Source organism: Tubulanus polymorphus, chromosome 2, assembly GCF_964204645.1.
Source record: "Tubulanus polymorphus chromosome 2, tnTubPoly1.2, whole genome shotgun sequence".
Classification (NCBI taxonomy): Eukaryota; Metazoa; Nemertea; class Palaeonemertea; order Tubulaniformes; family Tubulanidae; genus Tubulanus; species Tubulanus polymorphus.
The window spans coordinates 1,679,901-1,695,034 of NC_134026.1; the positions used below are offsets into that span (position 1 = coordinate 1,679,901).

The 15,134-nt window shown below is 38.3% G+C and overlaps 1 protein-coding gene across 1 annotated transcript; it reads left to right on the forward strand.

Annotated features, from left to right (window-relative positions):
• The first annotated feature begins 175 nt into the window (after positions 1 to 175).
• On the forward strand, positions 176 to 10,872 carry LOC141899277 (uncharacterized). Its single transcript, XM_074785476.1, has 3 exons — positions 176 to 355; positions 2,055 to 2,196; positions 6,862 to 10,872. Exons 2-3 carry the CDS (start codon positions 2,075 to 2,077, stop codon positions 7,220 to 7,222), a joined length of 483 nt encoding a protein of 160 aa, XP_074641577.1. The 5' UTR covers positions 176 to 355; positions 2,055 to 2,074; the 3' UTR covers positions 7,223 to 10,872.
• The last annotated feature ends 4,262 nt before the right edge of the window (positions 10,873 to 15,134 follow it).

Consider the following 15,134-nt stretch of genomic DNA (forward strand, 5'->3'; position numbering starts at 1 on the left):
TAAGATTCAATTACGTAATAGACCGTGCTGGAGGCTTTATTTCGATATAGATCGCACTTTGGTACGTATACATACATTTACACATTATTACCCCTCTCAGTAATGTGTAACAGGTTTTCTACTTTATAAATATACCAGCACTACACGGCCAGGTACACGATCTACTTCGCTATTATAACTATAGGAATTCATTTTACGCCGCATAAATCTGTGTTTATTTTCGTTTTAGAACTGTCCAGACGACCATTTTCATTAGACAAAACCACACCCGCCATTACCAGACAAGGAACTGTTGTGGATTAGCATATTTATGTGTGTGCAACGTAACGAAAATAATTGTAATTCAAATGCGTAGGTGAGTATACATAGCACGTCTGCGGTTTTGAGGTTACATTGATGTTTTTATTCGATCATAATGTTATGAAAACCCTCTTGGAGGGATGATTAGATTGTAATGAAATAGGAAGAAAGAAAATACAGTTCTATGTATTAGCTATGATATTATATAGCACTTATGGTATTGTGATCGTTTTTATCTGTTGAAACAGTGTAACAACAGGTAACAAAGCGCACAGGTGCTGAAAGCTATGATTAACTGGAGTAACACATTTCACTTCCTGTTTACGTAATAGCTTACGTACCGTTCCAAGGTCAATTGTCTTAAAGAAACTTAAGATTTATTTCCGTCAAATATGATTTCAAATCGAGCCGGTTTTCTGCAATAAAAACAATCCACGAATTTACTATAATTTGATTCAAAATCAGTCCATATCTGTGCGGTTAAAATTTCACCCCGAGCGACTTATAAACCCCTCTCTAGATTTCATTCCTTAAGCGCTGAACAAACTATGAATGAAATAAATTTGTTCGATAGTTCGATTTTCTGACAGCAATGATGGATGCTACCTTGAAAATGTTTACTTTAATATTATTTGAAACGATAAAATTGTGACAACTCGTTTTAAAGCATCACTCAAACATCTGTATTTCATCGAAGATTGCAGCAGCGCGTTCGTCTCCTTCGACATCATCGGCGGCATATCTCTTGCTAGGAGTAGAACCAAGTCAAACTAGTAGCTACTCGAGGACGAGAAATGCAGCGATGCGATGAGAAGTGAGAAAAGAGTGTAGCTCGCTTCGTCCGTACATCTTCCTCGTATGCGATCGATAATACCCAATCCAGATTGAATGGTTTATGTGTACATATGTGCGATACAACATCGAACTGGACAATGGTGACAGCTACATAAAAACACCACCAAACTAACGTAGCGTCCGCAATATGGTATATGTTTGATATAGAATCATTTGGAACAGTAAATTTGTGATCAGTGGCGACATGCCATTATGGCTGATTCGTGGATCTGATATCAACATCATCAAGTGTTTTCGTGCGCAAATAAGGCCACATTTATGGTCACTAGTGTGAATTTCAGAGCAGGTACCGTTTAATGTAGACGTTATCGTGAAATGCAATGGTTAATTCGACGTATCCCTTTGTATTAATCGTCAAAGATAATCGTTAATTTATCCATCTCTTTTGTTGAAGAATTTGTTGTCAGTTGATCGTACATAGATAATGTAACTTACATGGTGAGATTGCTCGGGGAATTGCGTTGAATATTTAATGAAGGGTAATATGTTTTGGTAATTGTATTCAATTAGGTGCCTTTTTCGATGTTTTCTTTCGTCAATTTAGCGCCGGGATACCCCGGGATAATTTGACGATAGAGAGTGCGAAAATAGACACCGATTCTCGGTTCCCAATACTGGCGGTGTTTGCTGCAATTACGTAGCTGGGCCGCCATCGCTATACACAGGAAGGATCGATCGTTCCGACCGTCAGAACCACCGTATTGATGGTGCTACACCGCGAGAACATGTTCTATGTGGGTGTACCAGATCTAGGGCATTGGCGATCGCTTATATGGTTGTACAGTTTTGAAATAGTAACATCGATTTCATATATTGACGTAAATGAATCCCCATCCCGAGATGCCAATCCCATGTGTGCAATTTTTGATCTATCAGTTGAGTGGGTTCTTTCATTTCAGATTGTGATAAGCAGAGAGTGATGGCAAATGAAACCGGCACAGATCAATCGCCAACTGATGTTACTCCGACTTCTTCTAGTTTCGACAGATCTCCTCATACGCCTCCGAGTATTGTTGTAACTAGACTAAGGAGAACATCCAGGTACGGTCGGTGTGACCACTAAGCACCACCAAAATGCCGGCGCCGGATCGCAATTCTAAAATAGCGGTTTCGATATATATTCTCGATTCATGCAATAATATGCGACCATCTATCTAATATCACCCGCTATCGATTCCTCGCCGGCAAGTTTTAATAATGTTGAATGCAGCCGGGTGGGATTTACTCCGGCAGCGGTGGCGGGCCGCTAGTATTTCAACGCATCGTTACGTGGCGCCATCTATGCACAGACACGGTAACTACACCGTGTAATCCACTGGCAAGATGGCGGAGACTGAGCAAGTTCAATTTCGAGCCCGGTATGTAATGTCGTTTTACACGATCATGTTCGACATGTGCTATCGATTAAGTCTACGGGAAATTAGCCAAATAATGCGTGAATTTAGTAGATGTTATTTTTGCGTATATATAGTCCATACATCGCTGGGCAATTAGTGAAATAGGCCGCATCTCTGATACGTCATTTTTGACAAGCTCTCACTCGGCGGGTCTCGGACGGTCGGGAGAAGCAAGTCAGAGCTACACAGTAGAACATTACCCCTACGAGCTGTTGTATAATGATGTGCAACTAGCTTATCGATGTATTTCGTTTTTTAGGAAACAATTTTGCGGGTTTATTGCTAAAATGTTGTAGTCTATTCACCACAGGCCTACATCACGAACTATAAAAAACCTACATTGGAGTGTTGATGACCGATTGATTGATAAAAATGTTATTTGCACTGTGTGGGTTAGGAATAGTAGATTGGATTAGATTATTGATTTTTGTTGAAGACATTGCCTTTATGAATATATGATATAGAACCTGAAACAGTCTACCATTTCTCAGTCGGTTGGATAGCGGTTGAGAAATAGATACCGGGTAATGTGCAACTGTCAACTGAGAGACAGCCATTATCTACGTCTCTGTGCACACCTTATGCATTTTCTGCTTGTATCTGACTTAGGTCATTTCCCTGACTTAAAGGTCAGAGAAATCTCGAGTAGTTGACTCTGACATACTCATCTCACTTAATCATCAATAAATGAGTCATGTCTGTACAGAAAAGTATTCAGTGGTTAAAGACTTATTTTCCTTGACCTCATGTGGAACTAGAAAAATTCTTCCTATCATTATTGTCCCAGAAACCGAGATTGAAGCCACCAAATATTTAAATATCGATTGTAAGGAGTTCATAATGAAAAATAAGTAATTTTGTTGGAATGTTTCTGGACTTCCTGAACAGTTCCATTGCAGTAAAGCTGAATGTTCATTTCAAAAATGAATACATCTGAACCGCAGCTATCCTAGATATCCAGGGTTTATTTCAATCATTTTTCACAGATCTGCTATTGTTGTATCAAACAGTTGATAATACTGATTACACAAAGCTGGCTATTTACTATTTCTAAAAGCTTGAATCGAATTCGTCCCTACTGTTTTAAAATCAGGTCAGGATGCTTAATAACCTTCCAAACGCTGTAAATGTGTCTTGAATAGATAATACGAGTTAAATGGTGCATTTATTGATGATTGCCTGATAAAATTCTGTAGCTTGATCCCTCTGTGAGGCTGTTAACTTGTCACGGATGGTAAAAAAGTCTTTGTTTCTGTGAGGATTTCCATGTGAATCACCTAGTGCTAATGTACCGGGAATGTTAATGAGTTTGATTTTGAATATTTGAATCCAAAACGATTTTAACCGTCTGAGTTTGACTCGGGACTTGTCGCATTAGCATAATGAACAGAAAGACCTTGAAATTGTTTATTTTCAAAGTCAAACATATCTTGAATACTTACTCTATTTTTGAATATTCAGAGTAGTTGAATTGACATATCTCCACCGAAAGAGTTAGCTGTGTAAGAATTAGGTTAAAGTACGTGTGGATTTTATAGGACGCATCAATGAGTTGAGAGTTTTTGCAATGAATAAATTTTCCTGAATTTGTCTATAGACGGATAACTCACTACATACACTACTTTAATACATTAGTCATCTTAAAATCTAGATTTCCATTTCCAATTCAATATACTGTAAAAGTAAATCACCATTTGAATGATTCCAATGAATGTGACTTAAACAAGTTCGATTGTAGTTTTATTTTACTACTGGTATAAATGTTATATAATCGTATTTCACAGACACCGGTTTGTTCATAACAGGCCCAGGCTGCATCTGTCTCAATAAATATGTATTCATTGCCTGGAAATAAATACTGAATCAATAATATCTAGGATAGTAGTACAAGCCGCCGAGTGACGAGAAATACCTCATCATAGTCATCCACTTCTATATCATTAATGATTGAATGAATGAATCTCGGATATAATTGGTTTTTACGTTATCCGCTGGATGGATATAAACTAACCGTCAGTCAGCGTCGTCTAGCCGTGTATCCGACAATATTACATAATCATTTTAACCACCTAGTGACATTTATGACCGAATCATCGACAGTCACGGAGTCAATCTTATTGATCCGTCGTGGTTGGGTCTCTCCTTGGTTACAGCAGTGTCTAGATCTATTTACATCTCAATAATCTCTGTAAAGCCACGTACATCTATCACAAATACTTCAGCCGCAATCGCAATCGTTTTTTGACGCGGGGCAAATAATGTGCCTTTTTGAGGTGGGCTAAATTTGGCACAATCAGAAGTCGGGCAGACCTGTGCCAAATTCAAGCAAACCAAATTGAATACTATGTGGTTTTGGAAGTGACTCACCTCGCTAGCTGCAGCACCATTTTGATAGCGTTGTAGTGAATAGTGAGTTATTTATGTGTGGACGTGTTCTCTCATTTAAGCAGACAAAAATATGACTTGGGTCTGGTTAGGGCCAGTTTGACCCAGGCGAAATCATCTCTGCGTGATCGCAGGTTTAGAAATGCTTTGTAAATCATATCATGATTATCTCATGTTTTGCCTCCTTAATTACTTGTAATGTTATATTTAGTACTCGATAATTGCTCGTCGTGTCAATAGAAGAGGTTTTGTGCGTTACATATCATCCTAAGGACAAACAGTTAGCGTGTTCTTCATACAAATTGCTCGCAATTGATTGTGACTGATGGCAACACCTTCTACTGTGGCAGCAGTATTCGGAGACTAGCTCTATGAAATTATGGCGTAATAGGTTTCTAGGTTTATGCGCCACTGCGCCAGTGTGGGTGTAGCATATTTATACAACTCTCTGCGCACAGGAGCGATCACAGAGCCTATAGCTTGTTGTGGCTTCTTGCCAGTTGTTCGACATTCCATTTCGTGCTAAACCATTAACTCATTCTTATCTGCATCTCAATTAAGACATTCCGAGGTCTTCGATATTGACTTAGTTATTTATTCTGTGTACATATAATATTATATAAACCCTCCTATTGTTAAGTGGTATCCGACCATGGATGGCATAAAACGTACTACACAGCCTAGGTATGAAAATACAAGTAGTTATGGTTATTTTCGGAAGTCCATTTTTACAGGTTTGACTGAAATAGATGTACATTACTGTTTGGTTCTACAACTAAGGATGGTTTAGGAATTGCGAATCAGGATTGCAAACTCTCTACTAGATTTCTATCAGGTTGCGGATTATGCTATTCCTGAATAGGTAGAGCATATTTTAGTTTAAAAATGTTGCCAGAAGAAGGAATTCCAGAATCAGTGGAGACTAAATTGAAACCTGCCTTAAGCTTCTACTGGCATCTCATAAATCAGCAGAGTTTGGGATTGGGGTTGAGCACTTCTGCTATGTTGTCAATAGTTAGCGCTTCTTCATTAAAATACATGCATTTATTAGTTATGATATAGATTAATGCTTTTACACTTCATTATTTTATTTTAGAATGTTCTCGACTGAAGTGCGTTCCAATTTTTAGAAACTTCCATTTCAAATCTCTTCGTTCAATTCTAAAAGGAATTTATTTATACTGATCAAAAATACTGATCCAGATACTTTTCACTTGTGTGAACAGATACTAATCACAGTGTTGCTTGTGATATGAATGCACAGCTCTGGTTTGGTCTGTTCTCAATTGGTCCGTCGTCCCAGGTACTGGGCTAAATTGATTGAACATACTAACTATGGATAGTATAAACGCAGCTATAAGCTCAACACAGCTGTTAGGAGTTTGATTTCAATCGATAATTATTGATTATGTTACAAAGTGTAGATGATTTTCTTAATTCAGGGTGGCGCCACTCACCTGGAAATCAGGGAAAGTCAGGAAATAGTCGGGAATTCTGTATAAAAAAAGCTAAAAATCAGGGAAAAGTTGCAGAAATTCATTGAGACTCGACTTAAAACTAAACAGTTTCCGTCTATTTGTGTATTGTGTAAATTGATCGGATTCTTAGCAGATCATGGAATATAACGTGCATGTCAGTCACATTCTCCCTCGACAGGGATTCCAACCTGATGACATCGCTAGACTAAGCTAAGGCACGAAACCGTGCCACGCTAGCACGTGTGTGCCTGCAAGAAAACTTGGATTGGCCGTTGTATAATCTCTAATGCATATTACACGGCTGAATTACAAATGGAAATATAGCTGTAAAGCAGCGATAACGGGTTTTCTGCACAGTTCAAATTCTTGTTCTTGTCTGGATACTGGAAAAAAATCTGTGGCCGTGATGTATTATATATTCATGTTGTTTTTTTTTCTATTTATAGTTTGGAGAGCCGTGATAATCCGTTCCAACCCGATGGCGAATTGAGTCGCGAGGCCGAGGAGTTGTTGCGCCGGTCGACGATTTCTCGTACGCAAGTGATCATCGACGATCCGGAGAAATCAACGAGCGACGTCGAGGCTGAAGGCGCGATCACGCCGGCGAACATCTCGGCGGTGGCCGCGTCGCCGACTGACGCCAATCAGAACGAGGCTGTACGACCGGTGGATATCAAGCTGAACGATAGCGGCGAACCGGTCGAGGGCGAGGTCGGCGTCGTTACCAAAGGTCCCGGTAACAGTCTCCACGTCGAACACGTGAAACTGAAGGAAAAGAAGAAGTGTAAATGTTGCGTTGTTATGTAGTGTGCGTCGATTACGACGGCTTTAAAAACAAAAAAAACTTTAGGATTTTATATTTGTCGCGATGAAGTTATTATTAATACAACCACTATACCGATCGTCTCGTCGAGTGCTGCCACCTACATAGAAGACGGAAATCATTGATAACGATGTTTATTATTTGGAACGCTTCATCCATGTGTATTTTGACATCTATCGCTGACTGGGCTTAAATTAAAGGTACACGTTGCCGAGAGCGATAATGCCTAGCATTGTTGCTTTAGTTGTCTAGCGACGCGCGTAGTATGGAGTTTGAGCGGACGGACCGGTACGGACCGGTCCGTCATCGTCGACTATCTCTCGTATCATCGCGTATCGTTCGATGAATACCGGCGACAGAACTTCGTTTTTAAAGGATAAAAAAAGTAGAAAGCCAGTTTCATATGGTGCATTTTAACTGTCAAGCATTGAAAATGCTTTGTATTTCTTCCATGGAAGTTTGGTATGTAACCGTCTCGAGGAGAACAGGCCGCGAAGACACCTAAACATTCGTTTTGATTCATGAAATGATCGCGTAGAAGAAGAATATTGAAGAATATCGTCGCCGGCTTCAAGTGTTATCACTTCCATTTCATATCATATTAACCCCTTAATCCTATAGCATCGCTTGATTCACTGCAGAGATAAATATATATTATTACAACTACTGCTAGTCATTGTAATCATTCAACGAAGTGTCATCTAGTGTCATTATTATCAGTCGGGGTTTTTTTTTCCTGAGAAATTGTTGAAATTACGGCGTTAATTTTTACTACGAATCGTACGACAATGTTTTAACTTATAATATCCATGGCAACCATACGAGCTGATAGAGCTCTGTAGTGTTTGTTTTAATTTCTGGTTAACGTGAATGTCAATACTCGTAAATGCTCATCTAGTGAATTTTCTACGCGTTGCGGCGAACTCTTCGCGGGACCCGGCGCGGCGCTTCACTCCGATGAACTCGTGTTTCAGTTTCTTACGAACGCTTTTAATTTGTTTCGTGAATCTGCCGTACGAATAGCGAAGGTTGCGGTACTTCCTGTACATCGCTATGGCGATGAAGATATCTGTTGAATCGCGCTGATTTTGCCATTTTGCGAGGAACGTCAGAACTCAAAATAATGGCTTTCAATGAATAGTAGTAGATGTTTATGATACGGATAGATATTGTGATAAACAATAATGACAAGATTATTATCAAGGCCTTGTATTTGATATAAGCGATTGATAGGTTTTGAGTTTTGTTTGTTCGTTGCCTTTATTTTCTATTAATTATTCGATGATTGAATTGCTCAGATGACGTAGTTTGTTTAAATGTGTGTTAAATGTAAATATTGCATTTTTAACGGTAGCTCGTCTTCAGTGATATAAACAAGTCCTACAGTTTATTCTCTTCCTCGCTGGACGAATCGGTCATTTATAGTTTATGTATATTCCCTATGAAGAATAACCTGCTTTCCAATATTGCACCTATAGGGCTACCCTTAAACTAACGCTTATCTCATCATGGAATTAGCAGCGTTTCCCCTTGCAAATGAAAATAGATGTATTTGAAATGCTTCTCACAATTCATGGGGGTGGGGAACACGGGCCGTACTATGGATTCTCGACGCAGAATTGGTCTCCTCTCCTTAACAAATTTGTATTCTAATCACAAAACTGGTTCAAAAATGTTTGGTTTTTGTTTCTTTCGAAGATGACTGCCTTTTCATTGGAAAAACAGACTTAAAAAGAGTTGATCAGATGGAAATAATAGGGTCAGAAAATATGAAGCTCCCTCTGGCTATAGAACTGGCTTGGTTCCCTGGGTATGCAGGTGTTTGTAGTCGCTTGAAAATGACAATGAAGGTTTTAGTTGTCTATTTATAGAATCTGAAGAGTTGACCCCTACACCATCGACTCATTCATCTCCTAATTATTACTGATTATGTTAATGATCCTTTGTGAACTGAAGTAATAATGATTAATCACAGAAACTGGTTCATGTGACTAGTGGGTATATATATATATGTGTGACCTGTCTGGTCGCAACAGACATTTGAATCCCTCCTGCAACAATTTGTCGCCAACGTCAACTTCAATGAATACGATGAAATTTGTCATGGGAACGATCATTATAAAAATCTAATAAAAAAACTCTTTCTGTTGAGACCTGTGAAGATATAGGTCCCGGTACCACCATCGAGTTTTATAACATAATTGCCTTTCAAATTTTTTTAAGATTTGATCTTTTTTCGAGATTAGATGCATAATACGGATTGGAATAGCGTTTCATCGATATTGATAATGATTTGATGATGACAGCTGTAAGTGAGAGGGAGAGAGATGTGTGTTTCTCATATCTCTGTAACAGTCTGATGTTGGGTCTAAATTGCACAGTTGTAGACTGGTAGATTGTTAGATTGACTATAACCAAAATCAGGGTTCATAGCCAGTTTCCAAAGTACTCAATAAAGCACTGCTTTTGAAAAGAATTTAATGAGGCCCTCGAAAAATACTTACTTCACGCAACAATTTCAAGAAGTGCTTATAAAGTGCTTAATTTCGACTTTTGATTGTGTTTTTTGGATGATTTATGTTATGATGTGCAATGATAGAAAAGTGTCACTTTTGCCTGACTAAAGTGCTTACTGCTATGAACCCTGCAAATTGGGCTTAGCTCAGCCTGGTCTTTATTCTCTCTACAAGTCCAGACTAAGCGAGTGGACCCCGATTAAGAGATGCACATCAAACCATCATCAGTGCATTTATACTCTGTCTCTGTATTATTATATTAATATATATAGTAATAATAAGATTATTATTATAAATGATGATTTTTGTGTTGAGTGTAAATGATAATGATGTAGACTATTTTTGATTAGGGTCGATATATAAGTGTATAATAATGACAACCAGTAACTGAGATAAACACAAGTGCAATCAGTTTTGTAATGAAGATTTATAAAGAGCATTAAGGTATAATTGATCGTGAATCCTGTGTAAATGCCGGTTATAACTGAGATTTTGGATTTTCTGTTCTGGACTGAACATCCAGTACTGGTTTTATAGATAACCGTGGATTTAACTGTCAAATTCAAAGATGTTCATTGAATGAATATAGTTCATACCCTTCTAAGATCGAGTCCAGTGTTCATTGTCGTCAAAGCCCTTTAGGTTCCCCTTAACAGCATCATCATCTTAAATTTTATCTGGTATCAGAGCTGTAATACTAATAGTCAATGTTTTATTTATTTATCCACCCGTTTTGAGGTATGTGGGTGTCATCAATGAGGCTTTGTTTATACTGTTATATTTATATTTGGGCGGCATTTTTTATCTGTAAGTTATGAATGATTCAGCAAAAGAAAATAATAGCCTTCTATTACATATCAATGGATTGATTGTATGTAACTGACTAATATCTAATGGGTTCCGAGGGTTCGTTCGACTGTCTTTTAATCGGTTACTTTTCGCTCTTATTTTCATCATAGAAGTATTATATTTCACGGGATGTATAATCACTTCTATGTTTTCACGTGTAAAAGAAGACCAAGTTGCTGGCTGGCTGTGTACATACATATAAACTGTATGTAACTGCTCTGTTTTATAATATTATTATATATTTATTCCCATCTGAAGAATAAAATGTCTGCCTAATATATATTAAACGCTTGTTAATCGTCGTTGTCTTGGATTGCAGATAGGACGGACCTGACTATGCCTCTTCAAGAGTAATTTCTACCCTTTTTAAGAGCTCAACTTCTCACAGAAATATGCACATCAGAACACTTTGTAGTTCCTTTTTAATTGATTTGATGTCAAAAGTACTCTCATATTTAGTCAGTGCTAGAGATCTATATGCGGTAGTTTAATTTGTTCTGCAGTGGAGAGGATTCCATTTAACATACGGTACGTCTTTGAGAGTTTCGAAGGATGATTGAGTAGCGGGTTAATGAATATATTGACCCCATCCAAAACATCAACTGTAGTCGATCTGCCGCCTTTGAACCTCCTATCGATTCCCCAAAACTAAGATTGGAATTGTCTATACCCAATTAATCAATAAATATGCCCCGTGAGCGCCAATTCTATCAATTGAGCCCAACTTCACAGGAAGTGAGTCCAATTTGAACTCGTTAATTAGTTAATATTTCACTCTGTTTTGAGCGAATGGTGCGCGGAACTCGGTTCCTAGTCTTTCGTTGAAAAAGTTCAATGAAACCGTTGATATTGTTGTCCCGAAGAATGGTGCTGATGATGTACACGCAGCAGAGATCAGTGACGTTCTTGATCTTATTGATGCTGATAATACCATCGTTGATTGCAGCGGCAACATGCGACAATCAAACGGCCGACAATCCACTCAAAGAACGATGTCACTGCGAAGGTTTAGTATAAAGATATACTTGGCTTTTATAAGAGAAGCCTGTATTCGTTGCATAAGAATCACTCACTTATGGGCAGTTGCAGGAATGAAAGTGAAAGTTAAAAACGATAAATTATTTCTTGCAGAAGGGAAATGTGTAGTTTGCCATTATCCGTTTAATTGTCGTTCCGACAACGACTGTGCTGAAGGGAGCACTGGACCTGCTTGCGAAAAGTGTCTATCGAAAAATGACGAAGACGATTATGCAGGTAAAAACGGAACCACTTTCGCCTGAGGCTGAGTTCTCGCACTCGGCTGCTCCCTATCCATACACACACGCTTGATTAAAGCGTCTATGTCATTTAACTTTTAATGATGAAAGAGCCGTATTCTAGAAAAAATGTCATAGCCAAAAAACACTGCGCGTGCCGGAATTTATATATCTTTTCAGGATACTTCAGATGGGGAAGCCGTTGTGTGAATTGCCTCTCCATCACGTGGAGTGTTGCCGCGGCTCCACTGATTATACTTGTCATTCTGTTTGCTTCAATTCTCATCGGCTGGTCGGTCTCGACGACTACTAAGGTTTGCGTTGCATAATATCGTCAATAACGAGTCGAATTGACATATTCATGAACGTATCGGACGGCTTTGGAGCTGTTTTTAGCTTCTCCTCTCCGAGGAAATAAGATTATCCCACCCCATAAGTCTCTATTAGGAATCCCATACACGTCAGATTACTTTTGACGGTTCATTTAAAGCTAAATAACCTACTTGCCCTGTAACATTGATAATTAATCTGTTGGAAGCCTGTAGAATCTGAATGACCATGGTTCGATCCCCAACGATTTAAAGAATGACTTAAAAAATCTGAATTGCTGATAAAATTAAATATCCCAGTTCCGCGGAAAGAAATTGACCTTTTTCAAAACTGATACGTATATATTATTATAAATTCACCAGAAAGTATTAGGTATTTTAAGTAAATAATTTCTTGTTTTCATATCTATCGTGCAAAAATTCGTCTGCGTCAGATTTAGTTTACCGTCTGGTAGTATGATGGCAGCACTTTCCACTACTACACCACCCTAATCCTAAATTCGTATGAATTACATAAAAACAGATCGGTTTTGATATGTTTTCAGTTGAAGCAATTGATACATTTTCTCCAACTATATACGATGTCGTTTTTGATGCGAGTTCCCTGGAAATCGTTTATGCAGGAATCAAACATACAACTTACGTACATGAATATGCAAACTATTTTCTCCAGTCTAGGTATGAATAGTTGATCCCATTTCAATTAAAAGATATTAATCAACACTTGAATTGTCCCAATATAAAACACAATATGATTTCATTCAAAGGAAAACATGTGAACATCGATTCGGTTTCAAGCCGCTTCAATTCAGTAAAATTGTCTATTTCATAGATTCACCCAAGTTAAACCCGAATTCGTTCATTTATTGAATTCATTAGATTTTTTACATGTTTGTAGAATGTTACTTTCGTTTACCAATGAGACTCGTCTACGTAGAAGCGTGCGGTATCCTTGTATTCATGGCTCTTATTTCTGGCGGTTTTATCATCGGAAACAACTTTCTGGTAGGACTAATCACTCTTGCTCCGATAGGTTGTATATGCATAACCTGTTCGGATGAGGAAGACAATGTTTCGATACCCTTAACTCAAACTTATATACATATACCATTCCAATAAATGCATAATTCCATTGAAAAAATAGGGATTGAATTTCAGAGAAAACTGAATAAATTCGATGCAGAAACTATCGATAAACAGATCGTATTTCGACGTTTGGGGATGTTATGTTTAATAACCCTTTACGGCCCGACTGTAGTGACTTGTGTACGTGTTTGGTCCTGTTCACACAGAGATGACGATAAGGTAAAATCAATTAGAATTTAAGAAAAACAATTACACATTTTCAGTGATATTCAATGAAGAAAATCATTCTCGAAATTTCTTTATTCACTTAGATTTTCGTTCTTAATACGACGGACGTTTTTTTACACGATCACACGCTTAATTGCGCTGACTGGTCATTTCAGGTGAGTTGAAATGTGGATATTAAGTTCCTGTTGTAAGTCTGAAAGTCATATACGCAAATCCTTAGGGAGTTCTTTTCGAATGATTTTTAGTATGTATGAAATGGTTGTTTATTTTAGATCATGTCTGTTCTATCGACGATTTGTTTCGCTTTCTATTTGATGCTCGGGCCGTTAATGATCATTTACGGTACATTGGTGTGGAGAAAATGGCATAAACTGATCGAACATTCGAATAAATATGGGTACGATCTCATCGCCAATGCGCGTTCGTTTGAAATAACTACTGGCCCTGGTCGCTCATGGACGTCTCCTCTCTTATACAGGGTATTGTATGAATCGTATAACCCACAAGCATGTTTTTGGGAAGCTGTGCCTGCCTTGAGAAAATTAACACTAGTAATAACTACTGATGTTTTCCCGTCAATCCTGTGAGTTCAAAAGCAGTTCATTCTAGTTTCTATATCATATCGATACGGTTCTATGCGAGTTTCCATTTCGCAATCATGCTGGAACGATTTCTTGTTTTTGTAGGCCTCTTTACCAAATCATAGGTAATTTATTTGTGTCGGTTTGTTATTTGTTTTTGGTTCTCGCATTCAGGCCTTACGTGTAAGTATATTTCGTAATACAATAGGGGGGGAAATGAGTAGATGATAAAATAACGGAAAGAGAGATGCAGGCTCGAAAATCGAAAAATGATATCCTATTTTCACTTTCAGCCACTATAGTTATCGAATAATGCCACATTTTAGTGTCATGAATGTATTTGAAGTAAGTCTGAATTAAATCTCTCTCACATCGTAAATATATCGCAGTACCATAAAGCAACGCTGTCTATAATTACTCGTTTACAGGTTTTGTCCAGTTTATGTCTCTGTTACGTTCAAATACTCGCATTGTTACTGGTGCTGTCTACAGATATACCATTCTGGCTGGACGTCACTGCTGTAACTCTAGCAGCGACTACCGTCACCGTTTGGTTTGTGTTTTTCCTTCTGACGAGAATGGAATTAACGGACGACTTGGCAGACGATACGACAACCGATAATGATAGCGAATGCGGGGGAGAACATCTTACTTTAACCTTGTCCAAACAGAATAGAATATTAGTGGTCGCGTCGAAGCATGCTCCAGACCTGAGCGCTAGTAAGCTGGAAGCTACGCCTGTTTATGGTCTACCTGTAGTTCAGACCTAGATAATAACTCCTCAGAAAACAACCACCATGATATCGGGGATTCATTCATCGTCTTGTGCAACGTATTCGAAGATAACTCTGGGGATGGTTCCACGGGATTAAAAGACCTGCAGGTCCAAAAAATATAGATGGTTATAATTTGATGGGCATGTTATGAGGTCCAATAAGTCTATACAGGGTATCCGGTCACTGGATCTACGAGAAGCTCATTAAGTCGACAAAGTTGAATCCAATCCTCAATGATTCAGAAGAAAACTATGTATTTTGACTGATTTGACTGG

Excerpts from the sequence above, each read along its gene's own strand:
- LOC141899277 (XM_074785476.1), top strand. The coding sequence starts at position 2,075 with ATGGCAAATGAAACCGGCACAGATCAATCGCCAACTGATGTTACTCCG. Across the intron at positions 2,197-6,861 it reads AGACTAAGGAGAACATCCAG|TTTGGAGAGCCGTGATAATC; the intron begins GTACGGTCGGTG and ends TTCTATTTATAG.